The sequence below is a fragment of the Leucoraja erinacea genome, chromosome 7, assembly GCF_028641065.1.
Source record: "Leucoraja erinacea ecotype New England chromosome 7, Leri_hhj_1, whole genome shotgun sequence".
Lineage (NCBI taxonomy): Eukaryota > Metazoa > Chordata > Chondrichthyes > Rajiformes > Rajidae > Leucoraja > Leucoraja erinaceus.
Window position 1 is genome coordinate 67,609,511 of NC_073383.1, and position 19,627 is coordinate 67,629,137.

Genomic DNA, 19,627 nt, shown 5'->3' on the forward strand with positions numbered 1-19,627 from the left:
ATTGGCACCTTCAGCTCCCTCTTTAATTTACCTTAGTTTCTATCTTTTTTTTTAACTGTAAATCTAGGTAGCTGTGCCTCACGGTCACCCCGACTGGCACAATAAATTGCAGATCAAAACCTGGCCGTTTTCTATGTTTTTAACGGGTGGGAAAGTGCGTGTTTTCCCATCCACTAACATGTACCGGATGTCTAGCATGTCATCCACTTGAGATTTTCGGTCACGTGGGTGCGGATCTACGCTCCAGTGACCTTCCGTGAAATCACCCTATTCCTGCCACCTGATGTCAATGAAGTCTTTACCCCTACCCCCACTCAAGATATTAAGAAGGTGCCAATAATAGTAGGGATTGTAATATTAAGTCCTATAAGCTCAACTGATTTATCCTTCATTTGTTTTGAGGATTTCCCCACCAGACTCTTCTCCTCAATGAATGTCCAGCAGCAGGTCTCCACACACCCTCCCTGCTCCCAAAGTAATTACTTCTTCACGACACAGAGAATAGAAAATGTGTAGTAAGGACCTGCAGGTGTTGGTTTATCGAAGATAGACATGGAATGGAAGACCTACCCAATCCAGCGGCGCTGACTAGCACACAACCAAAAAAAACCTGTCAACTCTCTTCTTTTCTGTCTAACGTTTTATTCTTCATGGTTGCTTTCTTCTCTGCCCCCCCCCCCCAAAAAAAGAAAAGTTGAATATGCACCAGACGCCCTGCGTTGTCCTTTCTGTTTCTGTTTCTGTTTAACATCAAATTAACCAAATCGAATGGGTTTGTGTCCGCGGGGGGGGGAGACCATAGACGCAGACGGTTGCTGGGGTGAAAGGTCGTTACCCAGGCTGCCCGGCCGTTTGGCGCGAGTATTTTCCCGCGGGCAGCAGCGAGCGAGCGAGGGAGCGTTGGTTTGGCGATAGAGCGCGCGCGGGGCCGGCGGACGGACGGACGAACGAACCAGCGGCAGAGCGCGCGTGTCTGCGGTGGAGGAGGCCTCGACTCGACCCGTCTCCGCTCCGCACCCGGCGATGTGTGTGTAGAGGCGGCTGTCCGTCCGGTAGGAAGAAAAGCGGGCTAGTATCGCTATTACCTCCTCCCCTAATTCTTTAGGGAAACTGCGCCAGTTATTGTGTGCGTAGACTGAGGTGGCTGTCCGGTAGGGAGGGGGGGAGAAAAGCGGGCGGGCGGAACTCTGCTGGGTTTTCCCTTATCGCTATTACCCCCCCCCCCCTACACAATACCGGGTGATGTGTGCCTAGACGCGGCCGGCCGTCTGATAGGGTGGGGGAAAGTGGGAGCAGAAGAGAGGTGGGGGATTGTTTTTCTTCTTTTCTCCGCTTTTTCCCTTATTTATTACTCCCCAGCTCCCTTTAGAGATACAGCAGCGAGTGTTGTGTGCATGGAGGCGACCGGCCGTCCGGTGGGGAGAAAAAGCAGGGGCCCTCCACTTCGTTTTCCCCTATCGTTATTCTCCCCACCCCCCATTCCCCCCCCCCCCCACCCCCACCCGTCATCTCTTTAGACTTGCAGCACCGGGTGATGTGTGCATAGCGGCGGTTGTCCGGTAGGGAGGAAAATGGGAGGTGGAGGAGAGAGGTGGGGGATTATTTTATATCCCCCCCCTCTTTATTACCCCCCCCCCCCCCCCCCCCCTCTCTCTTTAGAGATACAGCACTGGGCGAGGTGTGCACAGGCGGCCGTCGGGTGGGGAGAAAAGCGGGAGCGGGGGGACACTCGCTTCCTTTCCCCCCCTATCGTTATTACCCCTATCTCTAGAGATGTCATATAGTATCGGTTGATGTGTGTTTCGAGCAGCCGTCCGGTAGGAAAGCGGGGGCCCTCTGCTTCGTTTCGTCCATTTATTACCCACTATCTCTTTAGACTAAAGATACAGCATCGGGCAATGTGTGCATAGAGGCGGCCAGCCAAATGGTGAGAGGAGTGGGCTCCGCTTATTTTTCCCCCTTTATTACTCCCTCTCTCTTTAGACTGTTCAGGGATATGCCACTGAAGAAGGGACGACCCGAAACATCAACCATTCCTTTTATCCAGAGATACAGTTGTACAGGGTATTGGTGAGACAACACCTGGAGTATTGCGTACAGTTTTGGTCTCCAAATCTGAGGAAGGACATTCTTGCCATAGAGGGGGTACAGAGAAGGTTCACCAGACTGATTCCTGGGATGTCAGGACTTTCATATGAGGAAAGACTGGATAGACTCGGCTTGTACTCGCTAGAATTTAGAAGATTGAGGGGGGATCTTATAGAAACTTACAAAATTCTTAAGGGGTTGGACAGGCTTGATGCAGGAAGATTGTTCCTGATGTTGGGGAGGTTCAGAACAAGGGGTCACAGCTTAAGGATAAGGGGGAATTCCTTTAGGACCGAGATGAGGAAAACATTTTTCACACAGAGAATGGTGAATCTGTGGAATTCACTGCCACAGAAGGTAATTGAGGCCAGTTCATTGGCTATATTTAAGAGGGAGTTAGATGTGGCCCTTGTGACTAAAGGGATCAGGGGGTATGGAGAGGAGGCAGGTGCTGGACACTGAGTTGGATGATCAGCCATGATCATTTGAATGGCGGTGCTGGCTCGAAGGGCCAAATGGCCTACTCCTGCACACTAGGGACAATTTACAATTTGTACTGAAGCCAATTAACTCTACAAATCTATATGTCTTTGGGATGTTTCTCCTATTCCCTTTTCTGCTCAACCTTCCCACCCTATCTCCAGAGGTTGGACAAAAGGAAGTGGTGAGTCTGCCCCCCTCTGTTCTTGTGTGGAAAGGAACTGCAGATGCTAGTTTATACCAAAGGTTAGACACAAAATGTTGGGGTAACTCAACAGGTCAGATAGCATCTCTGGAGAAAAGGAACAGTTGAGTATTCAGGTCGGAACTTCCTCTGCGTTGGTTCTGCTTTGAGGGAGGGAAAGATGAGGGTCGGGCAGGGAGGTAAGATGTAGAGAGTGGAGGTGAGTAGTCTGTCCATTTATTCCAAAGCTGCCATTCTGTGGTGTCTGCCTGATGGTACTTGAAATTTAATTACTTTTCCAATTCTGTTTGGTTCACAGGGTTTTAAACCTGACGTGTCTCTAAATTAAAATTTATAAAATATTTGCTAAAAGTGTATTTATAAACCATAGGAACAAGAGACTGCAATTGCCGGCTTACAAAAAAAGACAAAGTGCTCGAATAACTTTGGATCAGGCAGCATTTCTGGGGAACATGGAAGAGAACCTCTTCACAGAAGAAGAGGAAATTGGCTGAAGAAGGTTCCTGACCTGAAATGTCACCTATTTGTGTTCCCCAGAGATGCTGTCTGGCCTGTTGAGTTACTCCCAACACTTTTGTTTTCATTTATAGACTGGAGTTACATGCCTTCAGTTTCCAGTCATGGGATTTGATCTGTGATAGGTTGCAGCTCAATGCCCCTTTTTCTTGTGGTTGAAGTGTACAAGCACTGATGTGGGGTCCATTGTAAGGATAATCGTTTAAGGCGTTTCATTCAATTAGTGAGAGTGAACATTTCTTGGAATAATGTGTCGTGACTTTTTTTGAACTTCAACAGAGAAAGTGATCAATTGTTATTTGAAAGTTTTCCCAGCAAATATGCGCTTGCATTTTGTATTTGAATTAGTAGTGTTTAACAAAGTTAAATATATTCCATAAAGGTACACAAAATATCAAATTGTATTGGTTGCTTTGGGGTCTAGGAAATTGAGATTGTAGTTGTGACACCATAGGAATAGATGGTGGCAAGGTAATATTCTATGGGTGAATGTTCTTTTAAAAATGGTCAGGAAACTAGTAATACTAGTAACTAGTAATAAATAGTATTATTTGCTATCTTGGTTTATGTGTTACAGTTAAGTGTTTTATGCAAGAATGTTCTAAAATTCATATTGGGCTACACTAATCACAATCATTTTTTGCTGTTCATTGAAAGGTATGATGGCTTGGGATCTAATTTATCGGTTAGTAAAGAAAAAAGAGGAGGGGGGGGGGGGGGGATGGATCAGCTGTTACAAAAATTCTTTCAGTGCCATTGACCCCTGGTTTTGGTCACAGTTGTTAATGCTTTTCTTGTAGATTTACATCCTTTGCCAACTGTTCAGCATTTTCCTGCCTCAAACTCTTAACTATCTGATTCTGGACTATAGCTTTAAAGCAGAAATGAGATTTCAGTGGGTGCATGAGTGTATGCGTTGGGGTTATTGGGTGTCTAGTTTATGACGGATTATATATTTTTCCTATTGCTTGCGGGCCACCTTTGGCATTTTCTTTAACTTAGTTTCTTCCTTTGTCTTGCATATTGTCTGGTTTGGGATAATGCCTTGTATGGGAGGTTTGCACAATAAAATGCAACACTGATTTGAGTTATTTTATTTGATAATCGATCATATCCATAACATCAAATTAGGATATCAGAACTCTTGTATACAGAGGAAAAGACAAACCATCACATTTTGTTACTCTGGGGAGAAAACTGGACGTTACATTTCTCAGGTTCCTTTACCTTCTTCCCGGTGGCAGTGGTGAGATGAGTGTGTGGCCAGGATGGTGTGGGTCTTCGATGATGTTGGCTGCCTTTTTGAGGCAAAGATTACGATAAATCCCTTCGATGGTGGGGAGGTCAGAGCAGGTGATGTGGCAGTGTTTACAACTTTTTGCAGTCTTTTCCGATCCTGGACGTTCAAGTTGCTGAACCAGGCCACAATGCAACCAGTCAGTATGCTCTATACTGTGCACCTGTAGAAGTTCAAGAGAATCCTCTTTGACATACCGAATCTCCGTAATCTTCTCAGGAAGTAGATGTGTTGATGTGCTTTCTTTATGATTGCATCAGAATGCTCGGTCCAGGAAAGTTTGTCGGAAATATGCACGCCCAGGAATTTGAAGTTTTTTACTCTCTCCTCCATTGTCCCATTGATGTAAACAGGATTGTGGTTCCTCAACCTTCCTCTTCAAAAGTCCACAATCAGTTCTTAGGTTTTGCTGATATAGAGAGCCAGGTTGTTATGCTGGCACCATATGGTCATTGTGACGTAGAACACGCAGCTATTACTGTGCAGGCACAGCTGATGGGTGCGGCAAGTGGAAAAATAATTTATTAAAGCTTAAAATGTGAATAACTCTTAAAATACAACAACAATTTAAACGTTAAAGATGAGATTTATTCAGTTCTTTCTTGTTGTATTCTGCTGCTCACTACATCTCGATGTCTCTTTGCTGTTAATGAAAAAAAGCCACACCATTTATATATATATAGATAGTTTGATCACTCAATAATATCTCGAAGAAAATCTGAGAATTTACCTCGGAAATCATCGTTCAACCAAGCACGCGCTTAATGACAGCATTCCTGGTTGATCCATCCTTCAGGAAAACGTTGATATTTTCCTTCACCTTTCCTCAGCTAAGAGCCACATATAGTTGTCCACGATGAAATACCGTTTTTTTCCGAGGTGCATCAACACTATCTCCATTGTTTGTCCTTGCGCTTTATGGATCGTCATAGCAAAACTTGACTGCATGGGGAATTGGCTCCGCTGAGGGGGAATGTCTTTACCTTCTGTCAAATTGAGAGTTATCCTAGGAATGAGAACAATGTCATCTTTGAAGATTCAAAGATGACATTGATGTTGATTCTTACAACGATAAGATTATTGTGTAACTCTTCCACAATCATTCTCGTTCCATTGCATAGCTTTGGGGGCTCCAAGTTTCTCATTAACATGATTGGAGATTTGTTTTTCAACTCCAATTTGTGTGGTGGTAATCCAGAGATGTGAGGATCGTCAAATGTGGGATAGATGAAATCAACACAATCCTCCAGTATTTTTGCTGATAGAACCATGTCTGCTGGTATTTCAATTTCATCGTCTACATTCTTTAAAATCTCGTCTTCTCCAACTTTCAACCAAAATTAAGAATAGTCACCTTCTCCCTCTCTCAATTGCATATTCGTCTGCAATTGAAACTTGGTGAAAAGTGTCCAGAAGTAGGATTTCTTGAAGCAGGAATTTTCAACATCAGCATCATTTCCCCTTTTCACTACAGGAAGGAGTTGTCAAAAATCGCCACAACAAATGGTAAGAATGCTGCCAAAAGGCCTAATGTTGGTGCATACATCTTGAAGAGTTTCGTCCACAGCTTCAAAGCACTCCCTCCTAATCATTGGGCATTCATCCCAAACATTGAGTTTCACTTGCCTCATCAAACGTGCCATGTGAGAGTTCTTCTCAATGTTGCAGAATGTATATTCAGTCACTTAGATGGGTATCTTGAATCGAGAATGTGCAGTTTTCCACCAAGCATTAATTTAGCTGCTATCCCAGAGGATGCTACAGCAATAGCCACATCACCTTGACCTCTAACTTTGGAGAGGATCAAATTGGTGATAAATCTTTTTCCCGTTCCTCCAGCTTCAAGTGGGGGCTATCGGGTGGAGCGACTGTAGCCGGTTCAGGCGGGGGCTGGCGGGAGCGTCCTGTAGCCGGGGACAGGGACGGCTTCAGGCGGGGGCTGTCGGGGAACGTGTCCTGCAGCCGGCGTGGGGCGGCATCAGGCGGGGGCTGTCGGGGGGGGGAGTGAATGAACATCCTGCAGGGGGAGGGGGGACGGCTTCACGGGGGACTTTTGGAGCATCCTGCAGAAATCGGCTTCAGACGGGACTGGTGGGGGGAGCATCCTGCAGCAGGGAGGGGGTGGCACGGCTGTCACGTTGGCGGGGGGGGGGGGGCGGGGACCTTCAGCTGGGGGGTGGGGTGCATCCTGCAGCTTGGGATGCTTTGGGAGGGGGGTGGGGGGGGTCCTGCTGCCCTGGTATGTGTGGGTGGGGGGGGGGGGGGGGGGTTGCTATGACTGTGCTTCCTGGCCCCGGCATCACTCAGCGCCTCCCGGCCCCGGCGTCACTCAGCGCCTCCCGGCCCCGGCGTCACTCAGCCCCTCCCGGCCACGGCGTCACGACTTCGGGGCTCAGCGCGGCCTTCGGGGCATTATTCTCCTCGCCCCGGTGATTAACAAAGGGTGCCGGAAGGGGCGTTGCTGTCCAGGCGATTGACAGGAGAGAAAACCAATCATCTGATCTTACGATTTTTAAACCTTCATAACTTGTGTAATATTCCACCTGTTGGAATGAAACGGTGCAATCACAGCGCAGGAGAACGGTGAGTAAGCTGGCGAAAATTCGTAGCGCAATCACGTACCGTTTCTGCGCAAATAGAACGACCGCCAACCGGACGATAACAAGATCAGTTTCAGTTATGTATAGATTATGTTACTTCAAATAATTTATCTGTGGTGCTAGCTGTTCATGGTTTTAATGCCCATTTTGTTATGGAATTTGCAAGACTAACAACTCCTTGAGTAGCTTAATTGTTATCAATGTAACTGTCAAGCTATCTTGGCTCTTTTTCCTTGTGTAGCCCCTTGGCATGAAGGTTGCTGAAGACTTTGTTATGTGACCAAAAGGCATTACTGCAGGAGAAGCAGGAATCTGTTATTGGGAGTATAGGTGATTACTTTGACACATGCTGTGTTCCTTGTGCCAACTACATTGGACTTCTCTGATCGCAAAGAATGGATTTTAGGTTTTCAGTGCAATCTTGAATGTAAAGTAATCCAGTTATGAGACCAGTGGCCATTAAAACAGACTGGAATTCACTTGTTTGAATTCCACTGCAGAAGTTTGGTAATTCGAATTATTTAAAACTGGATTTTAAACAGTTTCTGTCTTTATTAATGACCTTCAATGAAGGCATTTTGCCATTCTTGTCTAGTTTGGTTACTGCATGTCTCTTAACCAACCATTAGGGTTGACTGATTCCTCAGTTCAGGGCAGCTGCTAATGAACAATAAATGTTCATGTTGCCAGCAACGCATATTGTGTGAGTGAAGTCTTCATTTAAAAACCAAAATGTAAGTAAACCTTTGAGGATTTATTTACCTTTTACGGGATTCATAATTTTTTAAGAAGCTCGCATTGAGAAATTAAGTTCCAGTGGGCAGACTAACTGCATTTAGCTTCAAGCAGAATTTGTGTAGTCTTGTGACTTTTAGCATTGCAACCTCTACATTGTTACTGTCCTTTCCTTTAAAATGTGTAGTCTGCTGTTATGCTCAATTCAAGTAGTAAGTTTTGACTTCCTGGCAAACTAATAGTGTTATGGTATTCTGTTTAATTTTTGAAGTGTTTCATGTGATTCATTTTTGATTTGGTGGTATTCTTGATATATGACTACATTTTATTTTTTTTAAAAAGCACTGAGAATGTCACATTGAAATGTTAGATTTAAAATAAGAGCACTCGAAAGTGGAAGACTAACTGAGTTTCCCCTCCCCTCAGTATTCTGAGCACCAGAATGATGGCTGCTGCTTACCCAGCAGCTTCTGGTTTGCTACCGCTGTTGGAGACATTGGAAGATCCATCTGTATCATCAACAGAACAAGTGGATGCCTACCTTACTATTTCCAGGTCAGTATGAGACATTCAGGAATATGAAACGTGTGATTTGCTGCGATGCGTCTGGTTTCTAAAGATTTTGTTAAATCTTAGGATTTATTGATACTTGCAAACATAGGGCATACCACGTACATTTTCTGTTCCAAATATGGTTCAATTTTGTCAAAGAAGTAGATCATCAAAAGAGATAGATGTCTGCTGAAATTCTTTTTTAGAATTATATTTCATGGCTATTGATTAACATTTGTGGCTGTAGGCGCAATTGAAGACATAAGCAACCTAAGCATGCATTTTCTACTTTTGGTCAAATCCTTGGGTGCAGTTTGGCTTCTATGCCGTTAAATCTGGAAAATGTCAAAAATACTCTGATGGTCACGCAATAACTGAAAAAAGAATAACACTGTTAAATATTTAGTGTTCTAGATTTAAGTCTAAACTATTTTTCTTTATTCATTCAAATGTTTAAGTCGTCTTAGTGGCGAAGATGGAAAGGAATTTGCTGGTGCAGTTAACAAACAATTTACCCGGCTCTGTGAAGTACTCAAAGTAAGTTTTTAGTTTTGTGTATCACCATGAAATGCTATCCAATGATTTTCTTCAGTAATGTTGAAATGTATCAATACTTTATTTGGAGACTATCCTATTACTGTTTGCAATATACAATCAGTACCAATGCATTTGTTCCCTCAGCACGTTTTTGATTAATCAAGTCTCTTCAGGGAAAGAGAATACTGGTATGACTTCATCTTTTGGGTGGGGGGCGTTGGGAAATATTAGGCTGGATTTTGCTTAATTGGACCCGCTTCTTTTGATAGTTCCATCAAGTTGACCATGTAGCGGCTTATTGATTATTGATTTAAAAAATTCTTAACATTTAAGTTATTACTAATTTAAAAATATGTGTTTAAAAAACAATATGTATATTTTAAATGGGGCGACAAAACTCCATGAATTTGAATTTTGAATTTGAATTTTGAATTTTGAATTTCCTTTATTGTCATTCAGACCTTACGGTCTGAACGAAATTTTGTGCCTGCAGTCATACATACAATGATACAATAATAACAACAATAAACACAAATTAACATCCACCACAGTGAGTCGTCCAATGAACGGGATAATGCTCAAGGTAGACGTATTGGGACAAGTTGCAAATTTATTTGCCCATATCCCGCTGATAAGTAGTAGTGGAATGAGCTGTTACTCGGCTTCAATGGTGTTCTGTGCTGCTGTAATGCAGGTATGGAAATCTGGAATGTGCTTTCACAAGCACTAGAATGTACACAACCACCAGCTATCTGTCAACACAATCTGGCTTGTTGCAATCAAAGAAGTCGCTTGATTGCTAATTGCTTTCATTTAGTTGAAAAGTAGATTAGCTAGGAACACAAGAATAGGGTGTTTGTTCTTTGGAAATTGAGAGTTATTTTGAAAGCCTTTGAATATAAATAAAAAACCTTTCTTTTTGTGTAGTTAGATCGTATAGATGGGTCCTTCAGATTTTTGGATGTAGCTTGCGGAAGGTAGCTAGTCGTCAGTGTAAAATAAAATGTTATATTTCCATCCTGAATCTGATATTTTGAGGAAACATTTGCGCTGCAGTGTGCCATGCTGTAAAGCAGCTAACATCTGGCCTGTTCTCAATGTTTGCAGAACACTCTTGTATTGCCCTAATGATTAACTTTTAAACTATATTTTCATCCCTAAGCTGAGGGCATCTCTTTAATTTAAAATGGGTAAAGAATTGTTGCTTGAACGGGAATAGCCGCTGGTCCTCCCAGGTTTTATTTGCTGTTTAATCTGAATGCAAGATCAACTCTGCTTTCCAGTCAATCCTTGTAAACTTTCATTCCCTTATGTATCAAGTATCTGTCAATCTCTGCCTTAAGAATACTCATACTCTGCCTCCAAAGCTATATAAGCAAGAAAGAGAATTCTGAAGATGGGACCCTTAAAAAGAAAAGTTTGCCTTACTGCTGTCTTAAATGGATGACCCTTATTTGGAAGATGGGTCATCTAGTACTAGATTGTCGTAGAAGACCAACCATCCTCTCCACATCCACACTGTCAATAATTTACTGATCATGGTTCCGCCATCTCAATTTAGGCTCTTGACCCCAACAGAATTACTTGTAGAGTGATTTTTGCTCTTTTTGCACTTCAAAATATTTTATTTCTTCCTCCATTCCCACCTCCTCACAACTCTAATTCTGTGCTTTAAATCACATTAGTTTTGTCTTGCTACATGTTATCGACTCACATGCCTGTAGTAGATTAAAACTACTCTTGGAGCAAATCCTTGCTGATGAAACAATTTCATTGTAACAGTTTGACAATTTTTATTTTTAAAAGCTTGCTGGTTGATCATAAATTTTGATTTCTGTTTACTTCTGAAGGGTCATCTTTCCAACTTGGATTTGGAATTATGTAATGCGGCACTACAGGCCTTGGGATTCTGTGCCTTTCACAGTAATATTAGTGCTGCGTTGCCAGGTACATTTAACAGTATTTGTGCTTAACTTTTACAATGTCTTAATGTATTGTTATTTTCTGGACAAATTTATGTATTGAATTAGAAAACAGATCAGCCAGGATCCTTATGTAACCCTAATTTCGAATGATGCCCCCCAGTGTAAAGTGGTAATCTTGCCATGCCATTTATAATAGTACTTAACATTGGAATACTCTCAATTGGTTTACTTTATGATTTCTATTTTCCCTGCAGCACCTGAAGTTAAACAGTTGCTATTGACACTCTGTAATATTGCAATCACCTCAACCGATAAGAATACCTGTACAAGAGCCCTTTGGGTAATGGCTAAGCAGAACTTTAGTCCGGATGTAGTTGGGAAAGAGGTGAGTTTCCTCAGGAAATAAGCAAATAGTGCTATATCTTCAAAACTCCATGTCTAAATATTAATTAGTAGGACCAATCTCCAATAAACCAAGCATATTATATTTTCTTGTTTAGTGCCTTTATCTTTAATGGACAAAATAATTCTGCTTTGCAGGTGTCAGTGCTATACAGAATAAAAACGGGCCCTTCAGCCCACCTTAGAAACATAGAAAATAGGTGCAGGAGGGCCCGTTCGAGCCAGCACCACCATTCATTGTGATCATGGCTGATCGTTCCCTATCAATAACCCGTGCCTGCCTTCTCCCATATCCCTTGACTCCACTAGCCCCTAGAGCTCTTTCTAACTCTCTCTCTTAAATCCATCCAGTGATTTGGCCTCCACTGCCCTCTGTGGGAGGGAATTCCATAAATTCACTACTCACTGGGTGAAAAAGTTTTTTCTCACCTCAGTCTTAAATGACCTCCCCTTTATTCTAAGACTGGCCCCTGGTTCTGGACTCGCCCAACATTGGGAAAAATTTTCCTGCATCTAGCTTGTCAAGTCCTTTTATAATTTTATATGTTTCTATAAGATCCCCCTCATCCTTCTAAACTCCAAGCCTAGTCTTTTCAATCTTTCCTCATATGACAGTCCCGCCATCCCAGGGATCAATCTCGTGAACCTAGGCTGCACAGATGTCCTTCCTCAAATTAGGAGACCAAAACTGTACACAATACTCCAGATGTGGTCTCACCAGAGCCCTATACAAATGCAGAAGAACCTCTTTACTCCTATACTGAAATCCTCTTGTTATGAAGGCAAACATTCCATTAGCCTTCTTCACTGCCTGCTGTACCTGTATGCCAACTTTCAATGACCGGTGTACAAGGACGCCCAGGTCTCGATGCACGTCCCCCTTACCTAACCTAACCCCATTGAGATAATAATCTGCCCCCTTGTTTTTGCCGCCAAAGTAGATGACCTCACATTTATCTATATTAAACTGCATCTGCCACGCATCTGCTCACTCGCTCAACCTGTCCAGGTCACACTGCAACCTCCTAACATCCTCTTCACAGTTCACACTGCCGCCCAGCTTTGTGTCATCCGCAAACTTGCTAGTGTTGCTCCTAATGCCCTCTTCCAAATCATTAATATATATGGTAAAGAGTTGTGGCCTCAACACCGAGCCTTGCGACACTCCACTCGCCACTGCCTGCCATTCTGAAAAGGACCCGTTCACTCCTACTCTTTGCTTCCAATGCTGCAAACCAATTTTCTGTCCATGTCAACACCTTACCCCCAATACCATGTGCTCTAATTTTTTGTCACCAGTCTCCCATGCGGGACCTTATCAAAAGCTTTCTGAATGTCTAGATACAATACATCCACTGGCACCCCTTCATCCATTTTACTTTTCACATCCTCAAAACATTCCAGAAGATTAGTCAAGCATGATTTCCTTTTCATAAATCCATGTTGACGGACTAATCATTTTACTGCTATCCAAATGCCCCATTATTACCACTTTAATAATTGACTCCAGCATCTTTCCCACCACCGAAGTCAGGCTAACTGGTCTGTAATTCCCCGTTTTCTCTCTCGCTCCTTTCTTGAAAAGTGGGATAACATTAACTATCCTCCAATCCACAGGAACTGATCCTGAATCTATTGAACATTGGAAAATGATCATCAATGCGTCCACTATTTCTAGTGCCACCTCCCCGAGGACCCTGGGATGCAGACCAGCAGGCCCAGGGAATTTATCATCCTTCAGTCCCATTAGCCTACCCAATACTATTTCTCGCATAATGAAAATTTCTTTCAGTTCCTCTACCCTCTTAGATCCTCTGTCCTCCTACAGTACATCTGGGAGATTGTTTGTCTCTTCTTTAGTGAAGACAGATCCGAAGTACCTATTCAACTTTTCTGCCATTTCCTTGTTGCCCATAATAATTTCACCCGTGTCTGCCTTCAAGGGACCCACATTTGACTTATAACCATATAACAATTACAGCACGGAAACAGGCCATCTCGGCCCTTCTAGTCCGTGCCGAACACGTATTCTCCCCTAGTCCCATCTACCAGCACTCAGACCATAACCCTTCATTCCTTTCCCGTCCATATAACTTTCCAATTTATTTTTAAATTATAAAATCGAACCTGCCTCCACCTTCACTGGAAGCTCATTCCACACATCTACCACTCTCTGAGTAAAGAAGTTCCCCCTCATGTTACCCCTAAACTTCTGTCCCTTAATTCTCAAGTCATGTCCTCTTGTTTGAATCTTCCCTACTCTCAGTGGGAAAAGCTTATTCACGTCAACTCTGTCTATCCCTCTCATCATTTTAAAGACCTCTATCAAGTCCCCCCTTAACCTTCTGCGCTCCAAAGAATAAAGACCTAACTTGTTCAACCTTTCTCTGTAACTTAGTTGCTGAAACCCAGGCAACATTCTAGTAAATCTCCTCTGTACTCTCTATTTTGTTGACATCCTTCCTATAATTAGGCGACCAAAATTGTACACCATACCCCAGAATTGGCCTCACCAATGCCTTGTAAAATGACATCCCAACTCAATGCTCTGATTTATAAATGCCAGCACACCAAAAGCTTTCTTTACCACCCTATCTACATGAGATTCCACCTTCAGGGAACTGTGCACAGTTATTCCCAGATCCCTCTGTTCAACTGCATTCTTCAATTCTCTACCATTTACCATGTACGTGCTATTTTGATTTGTCCTGCCAAGATGTAGCACCTCACACTTATCAGCATTAAACTCCATCTGCCATCTTTCAGCCCACTCTTCCAGCTGGCATAAATCTCTCTGTAGACTTTGAAAACCTACTTCATTATCCACAACACCACCTATCTTAGTATCATCTGCATACTTACTAATCCAATTTACCACACCATCATCCAGATCATTGATGTACATGACAAACAACAGTGGACTCAACACAGATCCCTGTGGCACCCCACTAGTCACTGGCCTCCAACCTGACAAACAGCCATCCACCATTACTCTCTGGCATCTCCCATTCAGCCACTGTTGAATCCATCTTGCTAACCATATAACAACCATATAAACAGCACTGAAACAGGCCATCTCGGCCCTACAAGTCCGTGCCGAACAAATGTTTTTTTTCCCCTTAGTCCCACCTGCCTGCACTCATACCATAACCCCCCATTCCCTTCTCATCCATATGCCTATCCAATTTATTTTTAAATGATACCAATGAACCTGCCTCCACCACTTCCACTGGAAGCTCATTCCACACCGCTACCACTCTCCGAGTAAAGAAGTTCCCCCTCATATTACCCCTAAACTTCTGTCCCTTAATTCTGAAGTCATGTCCTCTTGTTTGAATCTTCCCTATTCTCAAAGGGAAAAGCTTGTCCACATCAACTCTGTCTATCCCTCATCATTTTAAAGACCTCTATCAGGTCCCCCCTTAACCTTCCACCATTCTATTGCTATTCCACCATTATTACCCAACAATTGAACCTTCTTAACCAACCTTCCATGAGGAACCTTGTCAAAGGCCTTACAAGTGGGTGAACCTGTTCACAAGAAGCACAACACCCGGGGACCATTGCACTCCATGTTTCCCTCCCTTTCTCACCGTCACCTACCTTCTCTCTTCCAGTACCTTAGGTGTAACAATCTTACTGTAGGATTTGTCGAGGAACGACTCAGTTTCTCGGACGAACCCGAGGTCATCCCCTTGCTTCTCCAGCTCCCCAACACGGTCCTTCAGGAGCTGTACCTGGATGCACTTCTCACATTTGTAGCAGCTAGCGGCACCAGCAGTGTCTTTGACCTCCCATATACTGCAAGCATCACACTGAATCAGCTTGCTTGACATCTCCTTCTTTCGTCTTTCCCTCTCCAGCGTTTTGCGTAGCTTCCTCTCCTCACCCTCCTCGGTGAACACTCTCGAGCCAAAGTCTTGCTCTTTTCTCAAAAGGCCGCTCCCGAAGAGCCGTCCTGCTTATATTGACTAATAAATTGCCTAATTTACCAATTTGTAAACCAAATTCCTCAGTTTTAAACTGTTTCCCCCTCTGACACTTCTAACTCTCCTCCCACTCGGGCTAGAGCTAATCAGTGCTTTCTCCTGCTTCTCTTTGTTGCTGTTACTTCAAAATCCACGGGAGCCACCTTGTTTTGAGGGAATTGATTGATTGATCAGAGAGCTAGAATCTACTTGATGGGCCATTTGTCTCCTGCACAAAAGACTTATTTTACTAATCAGGAAATTGGGAATCAAGATACTTACACTCTGGTTGTAAAAGTAGTAGTTCTGTTCAATTTAAGGAATCTGACATTTGAATAATTAAAAAAAAACTTGAAAATAAGTCAGCGGGCTGATGAATTTTCAGCGTGCCGGCTGGATCAATTAGACAAATTCAAGCAGTGCCTGATTTGGTGGTGCGGGTATACATTGTTTGCAAAGGAATATTCTTTTTTTTTTAATTTCATGATAAAGTAAATGAATGATATCTATAGTAAATGTTAAGTCTCCTTGACAATGCTCATTATCAGTCAAGACCAATTTGGTATTCTTGATGTGCTCTTGTATTTTCTAATTTATATATATTTTAATGTCAGTAAGCCCATAAAGGGAAGGGTTGGTCCTAAAGTTTTATAATGCAACCTACTTAAATAAATCATAATGAAATTAAAATTGGATTCACTAAAAGACAGTGCAAGGGTAACTAAGCAGGTTAATTACGCAACATCTCTGGAGAACACGGATAGATGACATCGGGTCCAGACCCTTTAAACTGGGTTCTTAACTTGTAAGATTATTTTAATGATTTCAAGGTGCTTTTGCAATAACAATTATTTTCAACTGGTTGCACTATCACTACTTTGTATGATTAGAATCACTAAGTTTGTGTTTGAATATTTGTTCAATAAGGCCTCGTATTAAAATGTGTACAGTTTTTGTATGTGCCTTAACTCATTAAAGCAATCTTGGTGCTTTGGTATATTTAGGTTCCAAATATACTTGCATCAGTGGAAACAATATTGACTAGAGACCAACCCTCTGTGGTGGTTGAACATGAAGCACTAAATCTCATTGTGAGGTAAGTGCAGGATCAAAGTGTAATTGTGTTTAGAAATGTATCCTGCAAAGAAGATATTAGATTGTGTAGAAAGGATCTGCAGAAGCTGGTTTACACCGAAGATAGATACAAAATGCTACAGTAACTCAGCAGGACAGGCAGCAACTCTGGATGGAAGGAATGGGTGACGTTTCGGAATCTTCAAGTCTTCGAAGATAGATCAAATGTACTAGGACTGAATAGAGGTGGGAATGGAGATCAGTGGAGAGGAGGGGTCCCAGAATAGGGGGGGCGTACAAGAGAGACGGGGGGGGGGGGGGGGGGGGGGGATGGGGGAGATGTGGAGCAAGGAAGGTCAGTGCTCATCGGGCACGGAGGGCATCATTGCCCCACTGCCTTGGCCGGCCCTGTCCGCTACCGCCAAAGGGGGAGACAGTTGGGGTCACCTCGCCACCGCCTCCGCCAGCCAACAGAAGATGCGGGCCGAGCGGTGCAGCTGCTTCAGACGGCGGAAGGGGGCCTCTCCCTCCCTCCCTCCTCCCGGCCTCAGCGTGTGGGAGGGTTTGTTTTGAAAGCGGTATCGCCGTTAGCGGGTTTGCAAGCAGCGGCCGCTATCAGGACGGGCGTGGTGCGGGAAGAGGAATCGCTGTCAAAGATCCCAGGATCTTTGGCTGCTGCTGTGCGGGTCTGTAATTCGCTCCGACCCTCCGTCACCCCACACCCTCTTAGGAATTTTTATCCAAGCCAGCTGTGCTAGCTTAGTTGCTGAATTTGTTCATAACTGAGATCCTTGGGTATTAAGGAAATCAATTAAATTAGTGCAGAAAATGGACTAATGTGAAAACATGTTTTTCAATATTTGTGTTATTGGTATGTTATGTGCACAGATGCATTAGTGGTTAAAGAAAATAAAGGAAGCACATTTTATTCCTTGTTAAAATATATCTATATTCAGTTCTGATTATATTTAATATTCTTGAAGATGCTTTTTAATTATATTAAATGAATCTTGATCTGTAGCTAAATACTCCATATTGTTTTTAATGGCCTAATATGTGGTTTAGAATATGTGTAGAGATGAACTGTTTGTTTTATTGGGAGAACTCTGTGCCATTAGGGTACAGTGAGGTAAACCACAATCAATAAATAATGGCCTGTTCTGAAACTTTGCTTTTTTTTTTTAAAAGGCTGTTGGAGCAGACACCTGATCAAATGGGACAAGATGCTGTTCGATGGGCCAAGCTATTACTTCCTCTTGTAGTTCATTCTGCCCCTAAAGTGCGGTTGCGGGCAGCAACAGCACTAGAAATGGGACTACCACTTCTGCTCCAAAAGCAGCAAGAAGTGGTTGGCGTAACTGAGCCTTTAATAATGGCAGTAAGTATGCTAGCAAACATGGAAAACATTTATCTTTCTATAATACTAGAATAGTAGAATTGTGGCTTCTGCGCAGTGTTTATATGTGTGTGTGTGTGTGTGTGTGTGTGTATGCACAAGCACAGTGCCCTCCATAATGTTTGGGACAAAGACCCATCATTTATTTATTTGCCTCTGTACTCCACAATTTGAGATTTGTAATATTAAAAAAATCACATGTGGTTAAAGTGCACATTGTCAGATTTTATTAAAGGGTATTTTTATACATTTTAGTTTCACCATGTAGAAATTGCAGATGTGTTTATACATCGTCCCCCCATTTCAGGGCACCATAATGTTTGGGACACATTTCTTCGCAGGTGTTTGTATTTGATCGGGTGTGTTTAATTGCCTCCTTAATGCAGGTAATAAAGAGCTCTCGGCACCCCGTCTTTCCTCCAGTCTTTCTATCACCTTTGGAAACTTTTATTGCTGTTTATCAACATTAGCATCAAAACTGTGCCAATGAAAGTCAAAGAAGCCATTATGAGAATGAGAAACAAGAATAAAACTGTTAGAGACATCAGCCAAACCTTAGGCTTACCAAAATCAACTGTTTGGAACATCATTAAGAAGATAGAGAGCACTGGTGAGCTTACTAATCTCAAAGGGACTGGCAGGCCAAGGAAGACCTCCACAACTGATGACAGAAGAATTCTCTTGAAAATAAAGAAATCCCCAAACAGCTATCCGACAGATCAGAAAAACTCTTCAGGAGTCAGGTGTTGATTTGTCAATAATCATTGTCCTCAGAAGACTTCATGAACAGAACTTCATACAGAGGTTGCACTGCAAAATGCAAACCACTGGTTAGCCGCAAGAATAGGATTGCCAGGTTACAGTTTGACAAGAAGTACTTAACAGAACAACCACAGTTCTGGAAAAAGGTCATGTGAACAGTTGAGACGAAGATTAACTTATATCAGAGTGATGTCAAGAACAAAGTATGGAGGAGAGAAAGAACTTCCCAAGATGCAAAGCATACCACCTCATTATGAAATACGGCGGTGGGGGTGTTATGGCCTGGGCATTTATGGCTACTGAAGGTACTGGCTCATCTTCATTGATGATGCAACTGCTGATGGCTGTGGCATAATGAATTCTGAAGTTTATAGCCACACCCTATCTGTTCAAGTTCAAACAAATGCCTCAAAACTCATTGGCCGGCAGTTCATTCCATAGTAAGACAATGATCCCAAACATACTACAGGTGCACAACCTTTTATCCGACGATCCAAATAACGAAAACCTCCGAATAGCGACATTTTTTCGGTCCTTGAAGAAAGGTCCTTGAAAACGTTCACCGAGGGCGACCCGCAGAGGTGACAGCGGAACCTCCGGTCGGTCCTCGAAGAAAGGGGAACTAAATCCCCATTCATAAAAGAGGTGAGGGTATATTGCGCGGGAGGGTTAATAATTGACAATATGCTGCTACCTGCCCGCTGAGTTAAAAAGTTCCCACGGTAGACACGATACACAGTGTATCGTGAGTCTTGCGTGGGAACTTTTTAACTCAGCGTGCAGGCAGCAGCAAATTGTCGCTCCCTTCACTTTCACCCCACCTACACCCCTCTGCTTCCCGGCCATGTGTGTGACCCCTTCCCTCCCCTCTCCAGCTCCCCGCTCATTGCACCGGCGCGGGGGCTTTGCACTGTCTTCACGTCGGCGATTCTAGCAGCACAGTGCAGTCACCGGAGACGTCAGGACCAACGGGACACTGACCCCCAGGCCCACCGCAAGCACGGAGATCCCAGAGACCCACAGCCAGCAGCAGCCCAGCCCCGTTCCAACTCCAGAGGAAAACTGCAAACTGGCCAGAGACGTCAGGACC

The 19,627-nt window shown here is 43.3% G+C and overlaps 1 protein-coding gene across 2 annotated transcripts in view; it reads left to right on the plus strand.

The window, feature by feature from the left end:
• Positions 1-854: 854 nt before the first annotated feature.
• The window catches only part of rif1 (replication timing regulatory factor 1), a 69,363-nt gene continuing 50,590 nt past the window's right edge, over positions 855-19,627 (plus strand). For both annotated transcript variants that reach the window (XM_055638716.1, XM_055638717.1), the window contains exons 1-7: positions 855-1,052; positions 8,348-8,476; positions 8,932-9,010; positions 10,861-10,957; positions 11,190-11,320; positions 16,310-16,401; positions 17,568-17,757. In XM_055638716.1, coding sequence (XP_055494691.1) covers positions 8,364-8,476; positions 8,932-9,010; positions 10,861-10,957; positions 11,190-11,320; positions 16,310-16,401; positions 17,568-17,757 — 702 coding nt within the window. In that variant the 5' untranslated portion in view covers positions 855-1,052; positions 8,348-8,363. The remainder of the gene's footprint in view (positions 1,053-8,347; positions 8,477-8,931; positions 9,011-10,860; positions 10,958-11,189; positions 11,321-16,309; positions 16,402-17,567; positions 17,758-19,627) is intronic.